General features: G+C 43.9%; 1 protein-coding gene across 2 annotated transcripts; it reads left to right on the top strand.

Moving 5' to 3' along the window:
* Positions 1-470: 470 nt before the first annotated feature.
* Positions 471-13,211, top strand: GPKOW (G-patch domain and KOW motifs). 2 transcript variants are annotated; one of them, XM_033116946.1, is made up of 12 exons: positions 491-562; positions 724-834; positions 1,578-1,732; positions 1,828-1,952; positions 3,748-3,857; positions 4,619-4,829; positions 5,300-5,432; positions 6,127-6,253; positions 6,435-6,558; positions 6,651-6,720; positions 7,243-7,328; positions 7,422-13,211. In XM_033116946.1, the coding sequence occupies exons 1-12, from the start codon at positions 540-542 to the stop codon at positions 7,554-7,556; spliced, it is 1,410 nt and encodes a 469-aa protein (XP_032972837.1). In that variant the 5' UTR covers positions 491-539; the 3' UTR covers positions 7,557-13,211. The 2 variants fall into 2 exon arrangements, with proteins under 2 accessions (XP_032972828.1, XP_032972837.1); XM_033116937.1 differs by having other exon boundaries at positions 471-834; positions 7,422-13,210.
* The last annotated feature ends 10,740 nt before the right edge of the window (positions 13,212-23,951 follow it).

Consider the following 23,951-nt stretch of genomic DNA (forward strand, 5'->3'; position numbering starts at 1 on the left):
TTCTACTTTACTAACTCTTAAGGTCATACACAAGGGGAACCTGTCTAATTAATCTTTTGAAGACTTAGGATCTGGGTCTCACAACATATTTAATGTTGATAGGAAATATTTTTTAAATATTTGTTTAAGTGTCATTGCTCCCCACTGCACTATGAGCCTCTAGAAAGGAGGAGGTGCATTTTTTATTAATAGTTGAATCCAGAGCTTGTCCAGTATTAAATCTGGTATCGGTAGGCACCATTTACATGGCTCTATTATTATTTTTTATTGTACACGACTGGCATTCACACTTTTTCTTAAATGATTTATCTTGCCTACACTTCTCACACCAGTAGGGCACAGTAACGTGTACACAGTACGCGATCAATAAATACTTGTCAAACGCCTACACGAAGTACTGAATATCTGCTAAGAATGAATCAGCCTCCTACCACGCCTACCTCCCTGAAGAACTACATTTCCCTATATGCTTAGCGCGACGCGCGCCTATGAAGTAAAAAGGGCGACAATTGCTTCCCACCGCCCGCTTTCACCTGTCGATGCCGCAGTATTTTGTGGGAAGGTAGGTAGTTCTAGCGCTAGTTGTCAGGTCCCGGGCAACCCGAGCCCAAACTAACCTTCCCAGCAAGCAGCTCACCAGCCTGGGAAGAGGGGCAAGATGGCGGATGCGGAAGAAGGTGTTTTGCGGCCGGCGGGAGCCTCCACTGCCCCGATTTCGTTCAGCTTTAGTCGCACGTCCGCCCGGAGACGGCTGGCGGGCCCAGGAGACGGCGCGGGTGCGGCCCCGGAGGAGAAGGATTTCTTGAAGACCGTGGAAGGGAGGGAGTTGCAGAGGTGAAGCGCCGAGTCGTTCATCCCTTGGAAGTCGGTGCGCTGGGTGCAAGTGGGAGGGTGCAATCTGAGTTGATTGTCTCGGTGACAGTGACCTGGAAAGCCTGAATACCGCCAGAGGAAATTCGTGGAGGCGAGAAGGCGGGAGTTTGTAGGACAGGTGGAGAAATTGAGCCTGATGGCCGTGGGGATTGACAAGAGAGGATGGATTCCTGAGAGGGAGTGTCTTTAGGATTTAGGAACCCTGAGATGTGTGCGTTCTGAGAGAAGGAAAAGAGGAGAGAATTACAGGACCCCTAATGTCTCAACTGATGCGGTGGGGCTTCTCTGATACGGGGAAACGGGATGGAGCGACAGATTCAGGTTGGAGGATGCCTTCGTCAGCTTAATCCGGAAAGGAGAGTCTGAGGGAGGGATTTCCAGAAAAAAATCAACCAGCCAAGGAGGCAGGTGTGGAGCCTGGAGCTGGGGAGAGAATACAGGCTGAATATAGTGATTTGTGGGTCATTGTGGAAGCCATCGACTGAGGACTGATTCCCCAAAGGCACAATTAGGAGTTGGGGGTGGAGGAGAGAATCCAAAGAAAGTACCATGAGAGACCTAACAGGAGAGCCAGACAGAACCGAGGGCGCTGTCCATGGGACTTGGGGTGAGCTTGGCTCTTGTGTTTTCTCTGAATGAAGGGGTGTGGCTCAACCCACTGACCATACTACTCTCCCAACTTCACCCTTCTGTGTTCACATTAGTGTAAAGCCCTCAGAAGCCCCCAAGGAACTCGTCATCCCCTTGATCCAGTATGGCCATCGCAGGCAGCCACCAACCCAGGCCCCGGGGCCATCCACAGATATTGAGGCCATGGGGGATGGGGTGCTGTCCCAGGCTGTGAAGGAGCTCATTGAGGGTGAGTGATCCCCCATTTGCCTTGCCCCAGTAAAGGAAGAACAGGAGGAAAATGGAAGGGAAGGGTGGAACCTCATTGCTCCCATTCTTCCTTAGAATCCAAGAAGTCTCTGGAGGAGAGCGAGAATGCAGGTGTTGACCCCACGCTCGCTATCCCCATGATCCAGAAAGGATGCACTCCCAACGGGGAAGGCACAGACAGTGAACCCCAGGCTGAGACAGTGAGCTGGCCCCTCGCCCCCCTCCTCTCCCAGCCTCTCTTTTCCCTGTCTGACAGGCTTGCCTCCCTGCACACAGCAGGAGAAGTGTGTGTGTGTGTGTGTGTGTGTGTGTGTGTGTGTGTGTGTGATGATGCATACTACTTACCCGTCCTTCCATCCTTTGGAGTGTTTGAGGAACACCAAGGGGACTGATGTGACCGAAGTGGAATGAGGGAGAGGGAGGGGTCGTAGATGAGCTCATCAGTGGGAAGGCTGAACTAGGCAGGGCCTTGTGGGCTGTGGTGAGGACGTGGATTTTAGTCTGAATGAGATGAGAGTGAGGAGAGGGCTCTGAGCAGAGAAAGGACACGACTTATGTTTTGACAGGATTTCTCTGGCTGCTGTGAACAGAACAGACTAAGTAAGCAGAGGTGGAAGCAAGGTGACCAGTAGTGATGGAGACTGAAACCAGAGTGGTAGGAGTGAGGCCTGGAAGGACAGGTAGGGTTTAGTGAGAAAAGGGAGAGCAGGGTGAGTACTCCTAATGGCAGCAATGACCCAGACCATGGCATGATGGCAGGAAATCAATGTGGTGCGTGTCCGACAGTGAGGCAATTTATGGTGTATCTGGAGCGAATATAAAGAACTGCGGGAGTGATGATGGGAGGTAACGGGTGTGTCTACATAAGTAACCAAGTCTGTCTTTCATACCCATGGACCCTCTTTTCACCTCTTCATTCACAGTTTGTTTTTTGCAGTGCTTTGGAGCCTGACTTTCCTACAGCCCCAGACCACCATCTCTTTTGACTGAACTTTCTTATTAGCCTTCAGATGTCCTCTGGTTTCTTTCATCATACAAAAGAAAAAAAGACTTTCACTCTCCATCCTCTTCCAGCTTTGGCCTCATTTCTCTCAGTTTTCCTCCTTGCTCAGCTTTCCACGTCTCAGTTGATCACATTTACAGCCATCCTTTCTCTTACTCAGCCTAAAAACCTTAGCACCCACCTTTGACGCACCTCTTTATTTCATACCACAATACAATCTTTCAGCAGAATCCTATCATATTCCTTTTCAAAATACCTCTAAAATCGGAACAGTTCTCCCCGTCGCCACTACCACTGTGCTGGTCTGAGCCACTAGCATCACTACTGGCATTGGACTGCTGCAGTTACTGTCTCAATGGTCTCCCTTGTGGCTCCTGCCCAGCTCTCCTAATTAATCTCTTACCACCCCTCTCTACATCCATATCTCTAGTTCAGTCAGGTTGACTTTCCTCATATTTTTCAGACATACCAGATCTTGTCCTGCTTCAGTACCTTTGCTCTTACTGTTCTCTCTGCTTGGAACACTTTTCCTTCTCACATCCTCATGGCTTTCTCTGTCATCTCCTCTGGTCTCTGCTCAAATATCAACTCAGTGACACTCCCTTCTCCATCCTTCTGCAGCTCCTTAACCTGCTTTATTTTCCTTCACATAATTTATTACCACCTGACATATCCTGTTTTATGTATTTTATTTATTGTGTGTCCCGCAACTGGAATGTAAGCTCCAGAAGAGCAGGTGTTTATGTCTGTTTTGTTTACTGCTTTCTCCCTAGCACCTAGAACAGTACCTGGCACAGAACAGGTGCTTTGTAAATATCTGTTGAAAGACTGAAGTGGAGGAGTAAAGTGAGGGATGGTGAGGGGAAATCAAAAGTTACCCTTGAACTGACTGGAAAAGAAGCAGTGAGGATCTCAGTGGGAAGTAGCAAATGCACTTCTGAGGACCCACCATGCGCAAAGCCTGACCACCCTTCCTCTGCCTGAACGTGTAGGTGCCGGAGGAGGCCAATTACGAGGCAGTCCCTGTGGAGGCCTACGGGCTGGCCATGCTGCGGGGCATGGGCTGGAAACCCGGCCAGGGCATCGGCCGTACCTTCAATCAGTGAGTTCTGGGGTAGGGGTAAGGGGACAGTAGACAAGGCAATGGACAAGACCCCTGCGGTTACTGCCCCCCCAGAACCATCCCGGCACGGGAAGGGCACATTACCATCCTAACCAATTCAGCAGTCTCTTCCACTACTGCTTCAAACTCCTATTTGCCCTTTGAAAATCCGTAACGGGATCCGATTTATGGCAAGATTGTTTCTCTGGGCATCAGCTTCCTCATCTGAAAAATGTGGATAGTAACAGCACGGACTTCCTAGGTCAGTGGAGAATTGAGTGAAATTATACATGTAAAGCACTCATAGTTGGCCCTGGACCCAAATAAGCATTGACTGGACATTTGCTGTCATCACGTGGACTTACAGTCCCTTCACAGTTCTGAACGCCAAAGAATTTTGAAAACCAAATATTTTTTTCATAAACCCTTTGGCAGCCAAATGTGATCTGGATTGACATTGAATTTTTTATAGTCTGTTTCTCCTGTTTGGTGTGAATATTTGTATGATTTCCCTTGTAGAAATATTAGTGTATTTGGTTACACTGTGGATACTACGTAATGGATGGTATATACAGCATGTTATTAGGTTGAACCAAATGAAATTGCCATTTCTATAGGCCAAAAACAGTCCCAACATAGGATGGGGAAATATATTATTGAACATATTGGTAGGATGGGATTTGGCCAGGGGTGCAGGGGAGGAGTGGGGCATTAAAGACCATTGCATCCCCCAACAAGCCCATATTCTGTGCTCCCTGCAGAGTGGTGAAGCCCCGTGTCAACTCACTGAGGCCCAAAGGGTTAGGGCTGGGCGCCAACCTGACTGAGGTCCAGGCCCTGGCCCCCTCGGGTCCCCACCGCCCGCTGAGGCCAGATGAGCAAGAGAAGGATAAGGAAGATCAGCCTCAAGGCCTGGTGCCTGGAGGAGCTGTGATGGTTCTTTCTGGCCCTCACCGAGGCCTCTATGGGAAGGTAAGAAACCAAGATGTGCCTGGAACCCAAGACAGGCAGCAGAGAAGATTGATGTGAGATTCAGAGGGAGGCAGAATTAGGTTTGGGGTAGAAAGGCTGGATGGAAGTCTTTGTCTTTTAGGCCTGCCTGGCTTGTTGCCTCATTCGGTAACTCAGAACCACTTTCAGGGCCTTTCTGAGCCTCAGTTTCCAACTGAAAGGAAAGAAGGTCATACCACGAGTCCCTGAGGATTAAATGCTTAAAATATGTCCAAGTCCCACCGTCTGGTAGGGGAGACACGGGGATCTGGCCTCGTCCCCGACCCCAGGGGTTACAGTCTGCTTAGGGAGATTGACCAGGCCCAGGTTCAGCCCTCCGGGGTCACAGTTTTCTGGGGGAGGCACAGGGGTCGGGCACATTGGAGGGAAGGGTGAATAGCTTGGTCCTAGGAATGTAGGTCGAATTCACTCAGCTTCTTCCTCCACCATAGGTGGAAGGCCTCGATCCTGACAATGTCCGGGCCATGGTTCGTCTGGCCGTGGGGGGCCGCATGGTGACTGTTAGTGAGTACTGCCTGCGGCCTGTCTCCCAGCAGGAGTTTGACAGGAACTCCTTGGATCTCAGTGAGTGAGCCTCTTACCTAGCTGGAGGAGTCGGAGAAGCATTCCTGGGGTGGTGGGGCCTGTTTCTTGGGGGAGGGTGTTAGATCTGCAGAGGGCAGGGGAGCGGTCTGCCTGGCAGGTGTGCCTTCTGCTCCGCGGTCAGGACATGAGGATGCTGAGAATGAAGATAGTGGTTTCTTCAGTTTGACTGAAGAAAGTTTGGTCTCATAACCCTGGGTCTTTAGCCTTTTTCTGAGGGAGAAGAAACAGGTGCGGAAACCAATTCCTACCCTCGGGAGGTCTTTGTCTGTTTGGGGTGATGAACCTTTCTTTTGCTAGGGAGTCAGAGCAGCTACCTAGAACAGGTCGTGACCAGAGAGGAAGGTATTCTAGATGTGTCGGTAGGACGGGGCAGTTTGACAGATAGGAGCGCTGACAGCACTCTCCTGGACTCCTAGCCCACAAGGCAGTGACTCCAGTACGTATTGTCAGCGCAGGCTGGGGTGATGGAAAAGGGCTTCCCAAAGGAGGCCGAGACTGTTGAAGGAAGGGAAGAGTGTTCCAATAGACCAGGCAAAGACGTGCTGATGTGCTGATGAGAGGGGATCAATACTTTGGCAGATGCGAGGTGGCCTGAGGCTGAGACGTGGCCTGGAAGGAAAGAGAGTGAGACACTGAAGTTCTTTCCTGATTCTCCCCACACCCCCTTGAATAGGCCAGGTGAGCAAACCATCCCCAAGGCAGCAGAACGGAACAGCCTCATCAGAGAAGGCCCTCCAGGCTCATGACCTCCCCTCCCGGCAGGAGGACTCAGTGAGGAAACGGAAACACCTTCCAGACCGGTGGGACTTTGGGCCTCTGGGATGGTAGAAGAGGGTGGGGGTGGGGGGAGCCTCCAGCAGTCAGAGAAGGCTTCCAGGGCAAGGCAAGTGCATAGAAGGAACTAGGAATGGTACTATGGGTGGGTTTCACAGCATCAGAACGTACGTCTGACTAAGCCTGGTGTCTGCCTACTCTCCACAGACAGGACGAACCTATAGCCAAGAGTGAGAAAGCAGCCCCCAGGAGTCAGCACTGGTTGCACAGGGACCTGCGTGTGCGGTTTGTGGATAAGCTGCATAAGGGCGGCCATTATTACAATACCAAGGTGGGCACCCCACAGCCTGGGTCCCCTTCTTCCCCCAGGGACTGGACCCCCTTAACTCTCCAACATTCTCACGCCCCTGACCCTCTTCCCAGATGACAATTGAAGATGTCCTCAGCCCAGATACCTGTGTGTGTCGGACAGATGAAGGCTGGGTCCTGGAAGGTGAGTCTGAGGGATGGCCATTGGGTCATTATCGTCCTTGAGGCTGATCAGCGAGGCTGGCTGAGGGCAAGAGCCTACCCAGGTAGAGGCTGGGAGGTTGGGCAGAGTTCAGGTGGTTTTGCAAGGCCCAGCATCCTCTGACAGAATATTAGACTCTTATCTGAGCCCCACTTGTCCCATCTGCAAAATTAGAATGGAAATGACCTGTTTCTCCTTCTGTGGTATCTTGTAGGGGTGTGTATGGAGCTCTCTGTGCAGGGTAGGTAGGTTTTCCAACACAGCTATGGTAAGCAGCATCTGCTGGCACCACTACCCATTGTCACCTTGCATAACAGCTCCTCTAGTACAGCTGTTGCGAGGAACTGCTCCTTAGGTTTCCTCATTTGTGGAATGGGTATGGTGGGCCTCCCATCTGTCAACAGGGTGCAGAGTGGCTCCCGGGAATACAGGAAAGGCCCTTCTGACAGGACCCTGGCGGGCTGGCCCTTGCTGCAGGCCTTACTCTGCTCTCCTTGTCTGTAGGAATCAGGGAAGACATGCTGGAGACCCTTGTCCCCAAGGTGGAGGGCAACCGGGTGATGGTGGTGCTGGGGCCACTGGCTGGAAGGGTGAGTCCCAGACCTGGGAACTGGGGGGGGAGCATGCAGGGGATATCCCGAGGTCTGGGTTGGCCTAGCTGACTCCCCCCGCCCCTACTCTAGCTGGGCCGTCTGCTGGGCTGGGACAGAGAGCGGAGCCAGGCTTTGGTGCAGCTTCGGAGAGAGAATCGGCTGGTGGAGCTTCACTATGATGCTGTCTGCGAGTACATGGGCCCCCAGGACTCAGATGAAGACTGACCCGTGGGGCCACCCCGTACCCCAGGTGGTTATTAGTCTGTACAGTGTGAAAAGGCCACCTTGGTGAAGGTGGCGCGGTCATTGTTCCGTCCTGCACTTACAGTGCAGCCCTGGAACAGGGACAGGGCACGTGATGGGTGGACTAAAAGGGAGGCTAGAAACAAACCTAGTATTTCCCAGCAGTTAGTATATAATAAAAACCATTTCGACTACTTAGTAAACCAGAGCGCTCATAAATGGTGTGCTGAGCTGTGAGTGGAGGTGGGAGCCACGGTGAGGTGGGAACCATTCCATTTTTCAGCCCCACCACCCTGCTTGGGCTGCCAGACAAGTTAAAGGATCCATTCGCTCACGAGCTCATTCTCGGAACACAGAAGCTAGGAAATCTGTCCCCTAAGCACATACTGTGCAGTCTAGAATGCCACATCTCAGGACAACTTCCTAAGCAAGCATCCCAGCAGTGGCTCTGCTTCTACTCTTGGTCCAGAGCAGACTCCCAGAGGATATCTTGAGCCGATGATGGGAGTCCAGATGAAGGGAGGCATCAACCCACGAGTGAGATGTGTTAGCACTACTTTCCAGAGGAGCCAGTTAATTTTGGGGCCCCCGTTTTAGTCCCAAGACTTTGGCTTGAAGGTAAAAAGTTTTGTCTGTCTCAGGTGGAATTTCTCTAGTTGCTCCAGGTAACTGGATTCTCAAAAAGGTTATTATTATCAAAGAATCGTCAATCTTTTTCCTATGTAACAGTCTGAAATGCAAAATCAGTGAGAGAAGTCAGAGCTTTAGGCATGATTGATTCTAAATCATCCCCAGTCCCTAAGTCATTGATGTAATAAGTGGTACTTGAATTAAGCCACCAGTATAAAGTCCTGACAGGTCAGAATGTGGCACAGTGCTGGAGAGTTTAAACATCCCTGGAGTAGGGTAGTAAAGGTAAGCTGCTGTCCCTGCCACTGAGCAGAGGCAGGCTGCTGTTTAGAGCTGAAGTGAGCTGGCCAGATCAATGACCATGTGCCCCGAAGGTAGGGGGTGATTAGAAAACCTTCCAATATTTACTAACCCCAAAACAAGTACACTTACAGACTGATTTACTTTTTTGTTACCCCTAATTAATTCCAGAACTCATCTGTTTTCAAGGTCAGACAAAGAGGGTTGTTACGGCAGACAGCAGGGGACAAACCCCCACCCGCAGTTCCTCCAGTTCTTGAGTCCTCATGACTGCATGCACTGCCCCCGAATTCCAGTCTGGGTTGTTTTTTTAATCTTGGGAGGAAGCGTTGGGGTTCTAGAAGTTCCCAATCTGGTATGTCCAGCAGTGAGATTCCTACGCTGTACATGTTTCACCCAGTCAAGAAGGCTTCCTCCTTTCTCTAAATCATAAACCTATCTTAGTAATACCCTCGAGAAGGGTTTAAAGCTCCCCTGGGAGGGTCACTGGACCCCTGTGTCTGCCCTGTAATGTGGCATATTCACCTGGCAGTTTTGGACAGTCCTCCGTCTCCTCCACGCACTACAATACTTAAAATAGATCTTTCATCAGATTCCGATTTCCTGGAGTTAACGTTTCTCCCCAGCCTGCCTTTGAAACAGGGAAGTTCTTGAGTAGGGCCCCATGTCCAGAACACCTAGCCCTAGGCAGAGCACCTGGCTCCCCCGACAGGTCACTGGGGCTTTTTGTGCATTCCCTGAGAGGACCCCTCCTGGCCCTCAGTCTGAAGACAGGGCTCCTTATACTTTGAGAAGTGTAGACAATATCAGAAGGATTTCCCAATTTGCCCTTTGTTCACTGCGCACAAAGACATGTTTCTCAGACCCTTTGAGTCTGTGCCGTTTTCTCTCGGCTTGCTGCCTAGCACTTGCATGCTGCCAAGGTTGCCCCTTGGGTCGTGTTTACTGTAGCAACAGCTTCCATGAGCCCTTGAATTCTCCACTCACAAGCTGGAGACCGTGACCCATTTAATCTGTCCAGACTGGCTTCTTCCACATCACAGAGACTGAGCAAGACGTGGGTGAAGAAGCATCTGCCTCTTTTGCCAAATGCCCAGCAGTTTCCCTGGCAGGGTGCTGCTTCTGTTAAAAACTGTCTAGACACTGGGGCGGCCAGATGGCTTAGTTGGTTAGAGTATGAGCGCTTAACAACAAGGTTGCCGGTTCGATTCCCACATGGGCCAGTGAGCTGCGCCCTCCACAACTAGATTGAAAAACAACAACTTGACATCCTGGAAAAACACACTGTTCCCCAATATTCCCCATTTAAAAAAACAACTGTCTAGACACTGAACCAGGTATTTGTAGCTGCAGACTCAATAAGCAGCTTCTTTGCCTTTCAGTGAGAAGTGAATTATTGGGGTGATTGGGACTGCTGCCTCAGCTAAGCTCGGGTGGCGGATATATACCATTAGACTCTGACATGCCTTCCTCAGCTGGGGTGTGCACCCCACCCGCCTTGGAGCCTCTGAACCTCCATGTCTGCAGCATCACACAGATGGATAAGTACCCAGCACTTTGGCAAACTATATAAGGGGGAGTTGGGTACTCACCACAGGTCCCTATTGCCCTCAATTCATTCTACAAGCACCTATTGATCCCCTCCTGCATGTCAGGTACTGTTCTGCATACTAGGGATCCAGTAGAGAGTACATCATTTCATCCAACAAATACCAAGTCCCACTATTTGTATGCCAGGCATGATTCTACATCTTGGGAAGATAGCCATGAACAAAACAGATAGATCTTTGCCCTCATGAAGCTGACTGACATTCCAGTGGGGCTGAGAGACGATAAGTAGCAAGCATAAGAAGTAAATTATCTAGAAAGAAGGTGCTGAGAAGCATGGCGGGGAAAGAAAGAACAGCAGGATAAAGGGGACCCAGGGTGGGCAGCTGGCAGTATTCATAAGACGGCCAGGGAAGGCTTTACTTCAAAGGTGACATTGAGCCAAAGAGAAGGAAGTGAGGGAGGGTCATGCAGCTATCTGGAGAACGAGTAGTCCAGGCAGGGGAAACGGTGCAAAGGCTGTGTGGTGGCACCATTGCAGGTGTGCTTGGGGAGCAGTGAGGAAGCCAGTGTGGCCACAAGGGAGTAAATGGGGGAGACAGAGGTAAGTGGTTAGGTCAGACAGGTACTGTCGTGCTTCAAGGGCCACACACACACACACACACGCGCGCGCGCGCTCTCACGGCCACACTAAGTACACCGACCCTCCAAAGCTTTGGCCAGTCTGACTGATTTCCGCTATTTGGAACTGATTCTCCCCTGGCTGCCCAGTGGAGCTGCTGGAACTTCCCGGAAGGCTTACCCCTTCATCAGTGCCAGTCAGGGTACTTGCCCCAAACTTGGAAAGCATCTGTCTTCCCAGGTCTCAGAGGGATCCTCAGCACCTGACTTCGTGCACCCCTGGTCTTTTACCACTTCTCTGGGAAAGTTCTCGTTACCTGAAGATCACCAGACACCAGCAGCTAAAAGGGAGAAGCACCGAGCGTGTCCTCTGGTTTCCTTACAGAATCTGACAAGAGGACTAAATGCCACAACTTTGCTCACTAATCGTTTGGGAGTTCTGATCTTCCTCATAACCTCATCCCATCTAGTTACAACTTTTCACATTTGGGGCCCCAAGAGATGACTTTTTATGCCCTATATCAGAAACATCACAAGTGACATGCCCACGGAAAGGGACAGAGATGGCCTATGAAGGCAGAAGAGAGGGGTTGTATTATTTCTAAAATGGCATGTATATACCGGTGACACCACCACCACGATCATGATAGTAAACATGTCATGACCCCCAAAAGTTTCCTCTGCCCCTTGTCAATCCCTTCTTCCTGTCCCACCTCCATCCCCAAACAACCATTGATCTGCTTTCTGTCACTATTTAGTTTAGTTTGCATTTTCTAGAGTTTTCCACAAATGAATCAAGTATGTACTGTTTTTTATCTGACACACTCTGCAAAATTATTGGAGATTCATCCATATAGTTCCATGTATGTTAACGTACCATAGAATCCACCTCTTTAAAGTATACAATTCAGTGGTTAGTGCATTCACAAGGTTGTATAACATCACCACTAATTCCAGAACATTTTATCACCTCTAAAAGAAACCCCATACCAATTAGCACTCACTCTCTATTTGCCCCTTCCCAAGGCCCCTGGCAACTACTAACCTATTTTCTGTCTATGGATTTGCCTATTCTGGATATTTTATATACATGAACTATATAATATGTGGCCTTCTGTGTCTGGCTTCCTTCACTCAGCATAATGTTTTCAAGGTTCATGCATGTTATAGTAGTATACATCTGTACTTCATTCCTTTTTGTGGCTTAATATTCCATTGTATGGGTAGACCACCTTTTGTTTATCTACTTATCTGTCGATGGAGGTTAGTGTGCAAATCTTTGTATGGATTTGTATTTCTTTTTCTTGTGGGTAAATGCCGAGGAATGGAATAACTAGATCATATAATAAGTATGTAAATATGTTTAATGTTTTAAGAAACTGTCAATATCCTAATTATCCAGCATACTATGTAGTATATAGTAAGCCTTTTTATGAGTAATTGTTGTATGAAGAAAAATTGACTTTATGACAAAAAAACAAAAACCCTCTGAACTACCTCCAAAGGTGGCCGTACCATTTTACATTTCTACCAGCATGGTGGACGTTCTAGTTCCTCCACATCCTTGCCAGTTTTTGCTATGGTCAGGATTCTGAGTTTTCCATTCCAATATATGTTTCCAGTATCTCATTGTGGTTTTAATTTTCATATCTCTAATGACCAGTGATATTGAGCATCTTTTCAGGTGTTTATTTGCCACCTGTTTATCTTTGGGGAAGAGTCTGTTCAAATTCTTTGCCTATTTTCTTTAAATGGGCTATTTTCTCATTGAGTTTTGAAAGTTCTTTATATATTCTAGATACAGATATTATATCAGATAGACACTTTGCAAGTATTTTCTCCCAGTCTGTGGCTTGTCTTTTTATTCTCTTAGCAATGTTTTATGAAAAATAGAAATGTTCAGTTTTGATGAAGTTCAATTTATCAATTTGTTCTTTTTGGATTGTCCTTTCGATGTTATCTCTAAGAAATCGTTGCCTAATCCAAGGTCACAAAGGTTTTGTAGAAGTCTTATAGTTTTAGATTACACATTTAAGTCTTTGATCCATTTTGAATTAATTTTTGTGCATGGTGGGAGGTATGGATCCAGGCTATTTCTTTTGCATATGGATATTCAACTATTCCAGCACCATTTGTTGAAAAGACTATATCCTTCCTCCACTGCATTGCTTTGTGCCTTTGTCAAAAGCCAGTTATTCACCACAATGAAAAGGAAAAAAATCAGTTGTTCATGTATGTATGGATTTATTTCTGGACTCTATCCTGTTCTAGTGATGTATTTATCTATCTGTATGCCAATATCATGCTTTGATCACTGTAGCTTTATAATGATTCTTGAAATCAGATAGTGTTAGCAAGCCCTGCAACTTTATCAGTCTTTTGCAGAGTTGTTTTGGCTAGTCTAGGTCTTTTACATTTCCATATGAATTTTAGAATCTGTTTGTCATTTTCTGCAACAAAAGGGCCTATTGGGATTGATTCAAATGTATAGATCAATTTGGGAAGAATCGACATGTAAATAACATCTAGCCTTCTGACTCATGAACAAGGTACATATATATATGCCTTCTTTAATTTCAGCAATTTTTGTCATCTTTGGTGTATAGGTCTTGTACATCTTTTGTCAGATTTATCCCTAAGTATTTCATATTTCTTGATATTGTACAAATTATTTTTAAATTTTAATTCCTAATTATTCATTGCTAGTGTATAGAAATACAATTGATTTTTGTACATTGGTCTTGTATCCTGCAACCTTGCTAAATTTATTAATAGCTGTTTTACAGATTCCATTGGGTTTTCTACTAGATAATCATGTTGTCTACAAATAAAGACAGTTTTCTTCTTCCTTCCCAATCTGGATGCCTTTTATTTCCTTTTCTTGCTTTGATGCACTGTCTAGAATCTGTCAGTACAATGTAAAATAGCAGTGGTGAGAATAGATATCTATCTTGTTCCAGGTTTTAGGGGGAAAGTATTCAGTCTTTCGTCATTAAGTATGTTAACTGTAGGTTTTTTTTTCTCTCCAATGTACCTATCATTTATTAAACATTTGTTACCAAGCAGGCTCAACACATCCTAATCATAAACCCGTTTGTAAACTTTGCAAAGTGCCAACTTCCTGTCCTTCTAGGGACTCTGGTCATACCTTGAATCAAGAGTTCCCTTGTGGAGGATGAGACCATACTCTAGGAGCAAAGCTCTGCTACTTTGTAGTATCAGGCAACTGGTGAAATTCAAAATGTGGACCCTAGACCAGCAGCATAAGCATCACCTGGAAATGGTAGAAATGCAATTGGCAGGCCCCTCCTGGACCTAATGAATTTGATATTCTGGGGGTGGGGACCAACTCTCCTGGGACTTATGATGTGAGCTCGTTAAGAACTGTTGTTCCAAAAAAAAATGGCAGAGGTAGTTCTGTTTCAGGGTCAAGCCTTGGGCAATGCCTCTAAGGACAAAGGCCACAGTCACAAACTAGACTGTCATGCTTGTTAATGCAAGATGAAGAGGGCTTTGAAATAGTTTAACCAATCCACATATCCTTTTTCTTTCAAGGAGCTTTTATGATTTTTATTTTATTTTATTTTATTTTATTGTGATAAGAGCACAACATGAGATCTACCCTCTTAAATTTTAAATGTGTAATGCGTTATTGACTATAGGTAGAATATACAGCAGATCGCTACAGTTTATTCATTTTTCTTAACTGAAACTTTATGCCTGCTGATTAGTAACTCCCCATTTCCCTGTCCCCCAGCTCCTGGCAACCACCATACCAGCCTTTGGTTCTATGGTTTTGACCACTTTGGATACGTCATATAAGTGGAATCATGCATCTTTCTGTGTCTGGCTTATTTCACTTAGTAAAATGTCCTCAAGATCCATCCATGTTGTCGCATGTTACAGTATTTCCTATTTTTAAGGCTGAGTAGTACTCCATTGTATGTGTACACCACATTTTCTTTATCCATTCTTCTGTCGATGACCATTTAGGTTGTTTCCACATCTTAGCTATTGTGAATAGTGCTGCAATGAACGTGAGAGCGCTAATGTCTCTTTGAGATCCTGATTTCATTTCCTTTGTGTAAATACCCGGAAGTGGGATTACTGGATCATATGGTAGTTCTATTTTTAATTTTTTGAGGAACCTCTATACTGTTTGCCGCAGTGGCTGCACCATTTCTGCATTCCTACCGACAGTGTGCAAGGGTCCCAATTTCTCCACATCCTCACCAGCACTTGTCTTCTGTTTTATTGATAATGGCCATTCTGACAGGGGTGAGGTGGTATCTCATTATGGTTTTGATTTGCATTTCTCTGATAATTAGTGATGTTGAGCATTTTTCATGTACCTGTTGCTTAGATGCTCTTCATCGGGTTGAGGAAGTTATTTTTTGTTCCTACTTTCCTGAGAGTTTTATCAGGAAATCATGTTTCCTTTTATCGACTTCTTTTTCTGCATCTATTGAGATGATCTTTTTTTTTCTTTTGTTGTTTGTTAGTATGGGAAGTTACATTGATTGATTTTTTTGAATGTTAAAGCAAGTCTGCATTCCTGGGATAAACTCTACTTAATCATGCTGTATTATCTTTTAAATATATTTTTGGAATCAATTTGCTAAAATTATGTTTAGAATTTTTGCATTGGTGTTCATAAGGGACGTTGATATTTAGTTTTCTTTTTCTGTGATGTCTTTATCTAGTTTTCAGTATCAGAATAATGCTGGTCCCGTCGAATGGCTGGGAAGTGTCAAATTTTTGGAAGAGTTTGTGTGGCGTTAATATTATTTCTTCCTTAAATGCTTGATAGAATTCACCAGTGACATCATCCAGGCTGGGAGTTTTTTTTCTAGGAAGGGTTTTAACTATAAAGTCAATTTATTTAATAGATATAGGGATATTCAGGTTATCTATTTCTGTTTTTTTAATTGTGGTAAAATACACAACCAAGTTTACCATCTTGACCATTTTTAACTGTACAGTTCAGTTGCATTAAGTGCATTTGCGTTGTTGTTCAACCATCATCACCATCCATCTCCAAAACTCTTTTCATCTTGCAAAATTGAAATTCTGTTCCCATTAAACAATTACTCCCCATTTTTTCCTCTCCCCAGCCCCTGGCAACTATCCATTTCTTCTTGTGTGAGCTTTGGTAATTTGTGTCTTTTGAGGAATTTGTACATTTCAACTAAGTTGTGGAATTTATTAGCATAAAGTTGTTCATAATATCCCTTTACTCTTTATAGTATCTGCAGAATCTGTAGTGATGTCACCTCTCTCATTCCTGATACTGGTAAGTTGTATCCTCTCTCTCTCTCTTTTTATGTCTTATGAACTTTATAAGTTTATCAATTTTATTGATCTCAATTAGCCAACTTTTGGTTTAGTTATAATTTTCTCCAGTATTTTTCTGCTTTCTATTTCCATTGGTTTTCACTTTGATCTTTATTATTTCTTTTCTACGGCTTACCTTAGGTCTATTTCGCTCTTATTTTCTAGTTTCTTATGATGGAAGCTGAGGTAATTAATTTTAGACCTTTCTTATTTAGTCCTTTCTTCTTTTCTAATATTGGCATTTAATGCTATAAATTCATTCCCAAGTACTGCTTTAATGGCATTTCATAAACACTAATATGTTGAATTTTCAATTTCATTCAATTCAAAATGTTTTCTAATTTCCATTTTAATTTATTCTTGGATCCATGGCTTATTTTGAAGGATGTTATTTCGTTTCCAAATATTTGGAGATTTTCCAGAGATCTTCTTGTTACTGATTTCTAATTCAATTCCATTGTGGTCAGAGAGAATACTTTGTATAACCTGAATCCTTTTGCATTTATTGAGACTAATTTTATGGCTCAGAATATGATCTATCTTGGTAATACAGGGGAACTGCTTCATGCTGGTGCCTTGAAGACCTTGCATGTAGTTCATGTAGACAATGCTTAACCATACCTGATCTATCTATGTCTTCGCAGAAGCCTTGTGATTATCCCAGAACGTGAGAGCATGGGAAGCTTGTGAGGAGCGGCTACAAGGCCATTCCCACCCACTTCCCTATCTTCCTGAGAATCTGTCATGAGACTTTCTCATCTCCCAAGTTCTGATGAGATATGAGGCTTTCTGTCTCACCCTTAGGGTTCAGATGCAGGCTATAAAAGTACTTATTTGCAGCATGAAATCACCTCTTCAGCAACAGTGTGTTCCATCACTTGTGTTGCAGTCATCTGGCCCCTTTTGTTTTGGTGTAATCCTGTGGGACAAAGGATATGGAGAACTGGAAGCTTTGCTGCTCTCGTTTTTGCTATTTATATAAGTAATAATCTGTCTGAATTTAGCAAAAACTTGTTGTTCCTTGACTGGCTAAATCTTTTGGCTTTGCCTCACAGATAAATGGTCTGTGTGCATTTGAGAAGAGTGTTATTCTGTTGTGGTTGGTTGGATGGAATGTTTTATAAATATCAATTTCATGTCAAGTGGGTTGCTACTATTGTTTTGTTTTTTAAGATTTTTTGGGGGAAGGGGAACAGGACTTTATTGGGGAACAGTGTGTACTTCCAGAACTTTTTCCAAGTCAAGTTGTTGTCCTTTCAATCTTAGCTGTGGAGGGCGCGGCTCAGCTCCAGGTTGTTGCTGTTGTTAGTTGCAGGGGGCGGAGCCCACCATCCTTTGCGGGAGTCCAACCGGCAGCCTTCGGTGTTAGGAGCACGGAGCTCCAACCACCTGAGCCACCGGGCTGGCCCCATCCTTTGCAATTTTTAATTTTGGACATTTATATAATGGGGCAGCTCTGGAATTCAGATTCTCTCCTCTCCAGGTTTTTTTGTGGTTGCTGTTTATTATTTTTGTTGCTGCTGTTTCTTTAGTGACATTTCTGGACCAATTCTGTAAAGTCTGTACTCTTTGTTCTGAGTGGCCAACAAAATTTCTGCTTTATTAGCTTAGAAGTCAGCTAATGGTTAGACAAAGATATCCTTAAATTCCTTGAACTAATACGTCTTCAACCTTTGCCTTTTGTTTCTGTGTGTGTGCTGGAGCATGCCTTAAACACTCCAACAGGTAGTTTACAACTCTGCCTCGGCCTTCACTCTTGCTTGCACAGAGCCTCAAGGTCATCCAGAGGTGAGAGCTTAGGGCCTCCTCAGTTCTTTTCTGGGCATACTTACAGCCCTGCATGTGGCCTTCCAGATTCCCAGGTATATGTCAGAGCTTTTCAAAGCCCCCTCTGGATATCTCATTCTCCAGCTTTTCCTTTCATGTTTTTTGGTCAAGTTCTTGTTTGTTCTATTATCACCACCTCAGGGAGCTGTGATGTTAAACAAGCCAGTCACAAAAAGACAAACACTGTATGATTCCACTTACATAAGGTATCTAGAGGAGTCAAATTTAGAAAAACCTAAAGTAGAATGGTGGTTGCCAGGGGCTGGGAAGGGGGAATGGAGAGCTGTTGTTTAATGGGTAGAGTGTTTTAGTTTTGCAAGATGAAAAAGTTCTGGAGATCTGTTTCACAACAGTGTGAATATACTTAACACTACAGAACTGTACACTTAAAAATAGTTAAGATGGTAAATTTTATGGTTTTTACCACAATAATAAAAATTAACAAAAAAGGTTAAGATGGTAAATTTTGTTATGTTTTTTACCACAATAATAAAAAATAACAAAGAAGGTTAAGATGGTAAATTTTATGTTATGTGTATTTTCTTACAATGAAGGCTACAGAAATGCATGCTACGTGCCTGGCATGCTGGTTCATCTTTGTATACCAGTGCCTGCAAACAGTGGGTGCTCCTCATCCTTACCTGTCGGTAACGTCGGCAGCATCATTTGACTCCCTTCTTGAAATGCTTTTTCATTTGACTTCCAGGAATTCTTTCTTGATTCTGCTCCTGCCTCAGGGGCTGCTCCTACTCAATTTTTGCAGGTTCCTACTCATTTCCCTGACCTCTGGACCTTGAGAATGCCCCAGGGCTTAGGCCTCTGATCTTCTCATCTATGTTCACTTTCCTGGTGACCTCTAGTCTCATGGCTTTAAATAATATTGATATTCTGATGGTGCCTATATTTCTATCTCCAGCCTGTACCTCTCTCCTGATCATCAACCATATCCAATTACCTACTCAACATCTTTACATGGTATTTCATAAGCATTTCAGACTTCACAAAAACAAAACTCCTAATTTCCCCTCTCACATATGCTCTTCTAGCTAACACCCAGCTTAATTAAAACCTTTTGAGTCATTCTTAACTCCTATCTTTCTCACACCTTATATCCAATTCATCAACATATCCCTTCAGCTCTACTTTCAAAATAATTCCAGAAAACATCTTATCTCCTCCAATGCCCAGTTTCCAAGCCACCAAAACCATTGCCTGATTTACTGCAATAACCTAACTGTCCTCCTTGTTTCCCCTTCCCCTGTGACTGCTTTGGTCTACACATAGCAGCCAGAGCTATTTTGAAAAGGCAAGTCTGGTATGTCTCCCTCATCTGCTTCACCCCCTCAAATGGCTCCCTGTGTCACTCAGAATAGGAACCAAAGCTTTTAAAATGGTCCACAAGGCCCTGCATGATCTGCCCCCATCCCACACCTCTGTGATCTCACCTGCTTAAGCTGCATTAATATGCTTACTGTGCATTCTGGCCAAAATGCTCTTCCCCCAAATTTCTACATAGCTCACTCGCTCACTTCCTTCAGGTCTCTCCTCACATATCACCTAATCACAGAAGCTTCTCTGACCACCCCAAATAAAATAGCAACCCCTACACTTATCTGGCCCTTCCTGTCTCCTTATCCATTTTATCTCCATTGTGTGTGTGTGTGTGTATCACCTTTCTCTTCTAATACTTAGGACTTAAGAATGACTCAAAAGGATAAGGATATTGTTCTGCTCACTGTTCTATTCCCAACAAGTTAGTACAGTGTGCCTGGTGTCTTGTAGGCACTAAATAGATATTGAATAAATGAATGAATGCATAGTCAATGATTAGTTGTTAAATGAATGCATGTGGAAATCAGGATCCTACTTTTTTTTTTTAATGTGTGTTTTTCTAGGACCCATGTACTCCGAGTCAAGTAGTTGTTTCAATCTAGTTGTGGAGAGCGCAGCTCACACTGGCCCATGTGGGGATCAAACCAGCAACTTTGCTGTTAAGAGCACCGCGCTCTAACCAACTGAGCTAACCGGCCACCCCGCATCCTACTTTTCAAAACACCACAGTGAAACTTAAACCATTTCTCAAACCACAAACAATCAATTTTCCAGGATGCATTCGAGAAAGGAGATTAATTTGTAGGAGTCAGACCCTACAAAAGCAGGTGGAATGTTACAAAGAGAGGCTCTAATGTTAAAGTTGGCCCAACTGGCTCTGAGCAGAGTCAGGTTTAGCTTCAAGATTCAGACTTTGAGAGAAAGGTTTTGACTGAGATGTGGATACTTACAACTCATTCCCACGAATCTAGAACGCCTTAAATGTTCGCCCAAGTTCATGTTTCTTCAACAGGTTACTAAATCATCAGAACTTGGTCCCTTTAAATCCTTTTCAATCCTCACCACAACTTTTTATGACAGGAATCTGCATCATTCCTCATTATCTGGTGACTTTCCTATTAATATACAGCATTAAGTAAATAACCAGACCACTGGTTTGAAAAGCAAACTAAACAGGATTTAAAGATTTAAGTACCTATCTTAATTCAAAAATATTGAGCCCTATCTTTTGCTCCAGGAAAAAAGCTGAGGTAAACATTCACTATGGAGGTGAGGGTGGGGTGGTACCTCTATAACTAGAAGCTCTAACAGCTTTAATTAGTAGTTCTCAGTGTGATCTGAGTAGTTGTAAGTCGATCTGAGATCCCTGAGGGTCCCCATGACCCTTTCAAGGGGTCTGGAGGCCAGAAGTATCTCCATGATACTAAGACATTATTTGCCTTTTTCACTCTCATTTTCTCACAAGTGTACAGTAGAGTTTTCCAGAGGCCACACGACATATGGTATCACAAGATATTGAATGCAGGGGAAGATATGATAATCTACCTCCTGTCTTCTATTAAGCCAAACAGTGAAGAGATTTGCAGAAATGTAAAACAATGCTACTCTTATCAATTTTTTTTGTTTTGGAAAATAGTTATTTTTCATTGAAAAATGTTATCTGTGTTAACATGTGCCCCCCCCATGACAATTCTCTAGGAATGGAGCTTTTGGGGGAGCTCCAAATCCATATTCTTCCCTCCATCTTGCTAAGCTGCTGGTTTTCACTGGTAAAATGGAGCTGGGGACAGAGGAATAGGAAAAAGGCACATTAAAATTCCACAAAGCTTGTTCTTACCGAGATTCAGCCATTTTTCTTGATTAAATGCCCCTTGGATTATTGCAAGCATTTGACTCGTTCTTAGAGTTCCCAAAAAGTTTATTTTGGGCCCCTTTTTTGCCAGTGTTCTCATTGCTTTCATGGAGGAATGGATTTTTGGAGTTCCTGGACTCTGCCATTTAGAAAGTACACTCCATTCATATCCCAGGGAAGCCTAAAAAAATAAAAGAAAAAGAAAAAAAGAGGACTCTCCTCTTTCAGCACTTTAAAGATGTTTCCATGCTACTTGTTTCTATCTTCTCCTTTGCATTGTTTCTGACAAGAAGTCTGATGTCGTTCTCTTTTTCTTTATGTAACATATCTTTTTCCTCAGGCTTCTTTCAAGATTTTCTCTGTATCATTGGTTTGGAGCAATTTTATTACAATGTTTCTCTGTGCCGTGTTTTTCATGTTTCCTGTGCTGGGGTTTATTGAACTTCTTGGATCTGTGAGGTTATAGTTTTCATTAATTTTGGAAAGTTTTATTTCTTCACGTATGTTTTCTGTTCCCCATCCCCTCTGGGGATGTATTTCCCTGCATATCAGTCCACTTGAAATTGTCCCACAGCTCCTTTATGCTCTTTTTATTTTTATTTTTTGGATTATTTTGTCCTGTGTCTCATTTTCTTAGTTTCTATTGCTATGACTTTTAAGTCACTAATGTTTTTCTTCTGCAATGCCTAGTCATTAATCCCATCTGGTGTATTTTTCATCTTAGACACTACTTCTCATCTTTAGAAATTCAATTTGGATATTTTTGTATCTTCCATGTCTCTGCTTAACTTTTTAAACATACGGAATACAATTTTAATAACCTTTTAGCATCACCCTCTCCCAATTCTGACATCTGTGTCCATTCTGGGTCGATTTCCATTGATTATTATGGGTCGTATGTTCGTCCCTACTTTTTAAAAGAATAACAACTTTGTTGAGGTATAATTCACATACCACATAATTCACCATTTAAAGTGCATAATTACATTTTTTTAGTATACTTATAGAGTTGTGTAAACATCACCACAGTTTTCAAACATTTTCATCACCCCCAAAAAGAAACCCCACACCCCTTATCAGCCATTGCCCTTTTCTCCCCATTCACCTCCTCCCAGCCCAGCCCAGGCAACCAGTAATGTACTTTCTGTGTCTATGGACTTGCTTGTTCTGGAGGTCTCATATAAATGGAATCATACAATATGCAGGTGGTCCTTTGTGAATGGCTTCTTTCACTTAGCATACTCTTTTCAAGGTTCTAATATATTGTAGTATGTACCTCCCGATTCTTTTTGTCTTGTCACCTCTGTTTGGATAACAGACATGGTAAATGTTACCTTTATAGGCGCTGGGTTTTTATTATTATTATTCCTATAAATCTTCCTGACTTTTGTACAGTGGTAGTTACCGTGTTTCCCCGAAAATAAAGCCTAGCCGGACAATCAGCTCTAATGCGTCTTTTGGAGCAAAAAATAATATAAGACCCGGTATTTTATTATATATTATTTGTTTTTATAAATTTTTATTGGGGTATACTATATTATATATTATAAGACCTGGTCTTATATTATAGTAAAATAAGACTGGGTCTTATATTAATTTTTGCTCCAAAAGACGCATTAGAGCTGATTGTCTGGCTAGGTCTTATTTTCAGGGAAACACGGTAAGTTACTTGGAAGCAGATTGATCTTTCAGGGTCTTCCTTTTATGAGTTAAGTAGGGCTGAGCAGTCCTAAGGCTGGGCTAATTATTTCCCCCATTGCCATAGCATGGAAACTCTCAAGTGGTACGCTGGGCAATTGTAAGGCTCATCTTGTTTCCCATTTCTCAGGGGTCACTGTCCTTCATTGCTCGATGTCTTTGTCTTGAAAATCCTTGTTTCATGTATTTTGCCTGGTTTTTTTTTGGGGGGTGGGTTGTTTCATGTAAGGGCAAATTTGGTTCCCGTTACTCCATCGTGACTGAAAGTGCATGACTGAGGGGTTGTATTTATGACACCTTTTGACAGTGGGACCAACAGAATTTGCCAATGACAATAGAGAAGAATCAAGCATGACATATCTGCTCTTTGACTTGAGTGACAAACTGGGTGTTGTGGTGCCGTTGGTTGAGATGAGAGACATGAAGGGGTTTAAGCCAGGGAAATTCGAGAGAGCTGTTTGGAGGGTGAAGTTTGAGATGCCTTATGAGACATCCACATGAACATGTCAAACAGGCCATAGCATATATGAGTCTGGTGTTCAGGACAGGCCTAGGATAGAGGCCTAAATTAGTGGATCTTCCAATATTTACAATAATTAAGGCTTTGAGACAAGATGAAGTTACTTAGGGAGACAAAGGGGGCCAGGATCATACCCAAGGATACTCAAATATTTGGAAATCGGATAAAGGTAGAGGATTAGGCAGAGATGTAGAAGAAAACCAAGAGTTGAAAGCAAGAAACTGTGCAATGTGCTGGTCGGTCACAGGAGAGGGTAGAGAAATAACTGCAAGATTATTATTCATCTGTGATCTGGTTAAAGAGCAGTCTCAGAGACACGGGGCTAAGAGAAGCCAAAATAAATTTAAATTTGATCTGGGACATGAGGAAGTAGAGCCTGAAGAAAGCCAGAAGACTGGCTTTGCTTAGGAACATAGCAATGGAGTGACTCCATGGATGTTGACAACACAGTACATGAAACGACCTAGATAGATGGCCATCAGTAGCGGAACAGATGAACAATGCTACGTTTATTCCACAGAAAACCATGGATCAGTTAAAAAGGATGAACTAAACAGATGTCCACATATATTAATAATTTTTAAACAATATTTGGAAAAAAGTAAAAGATGGGTGGATTATATCAATGTCAATATCCTGAGTGTAATATTTTACTATAGCTTTACAACATGTTACCTTTGGGGAAAACCGTTAAAGTACATGGGATTTCCCTGTA

The sequence above is a fragment of the Rhinolophus ferrumequinum genome, chromosome X, assembly GCF_004115265.2.
Source record: "Rhinolophus ferrumequinum isolate MPI-CBG mRhiFer1 chromosome X, mRhiFer1_v1.p, whole genome shotgun sequence".
Taxonomy (NCBI): domain Eukaryota; kingdom Metazoa; phylum Chordata; class Mammalia; order Chiroptera; family Rhinolophidae; genus Rhinolophus; species Rhinolophus ferrumequinum.

Bases quoted from the DNA above. Each gene is read 5' to 3' on its own strand.
- GPKOW (XM_033116937.1), top strand. From the start codon at position 659: ATGGCGGATGCGGAAGAAGGTGTTTTGCGGCCGGCGGGAGCCTCCACT. The intron at 4,830-5,299 runs GTAAGAAACCAA...CCTCCACCATAG, and splicing joins ACCGAGGCCTCTATGGGAAG to GTGGAAGGCCTCGATCCTGA. The intron at 6,721-7,242 runs GTGAGTCTGAGG...CCTTGTCTGTAG, and splicing joins TGAAGGCTGGGTCCTGGAAG to GAATCAGGGAAGACATGCTG.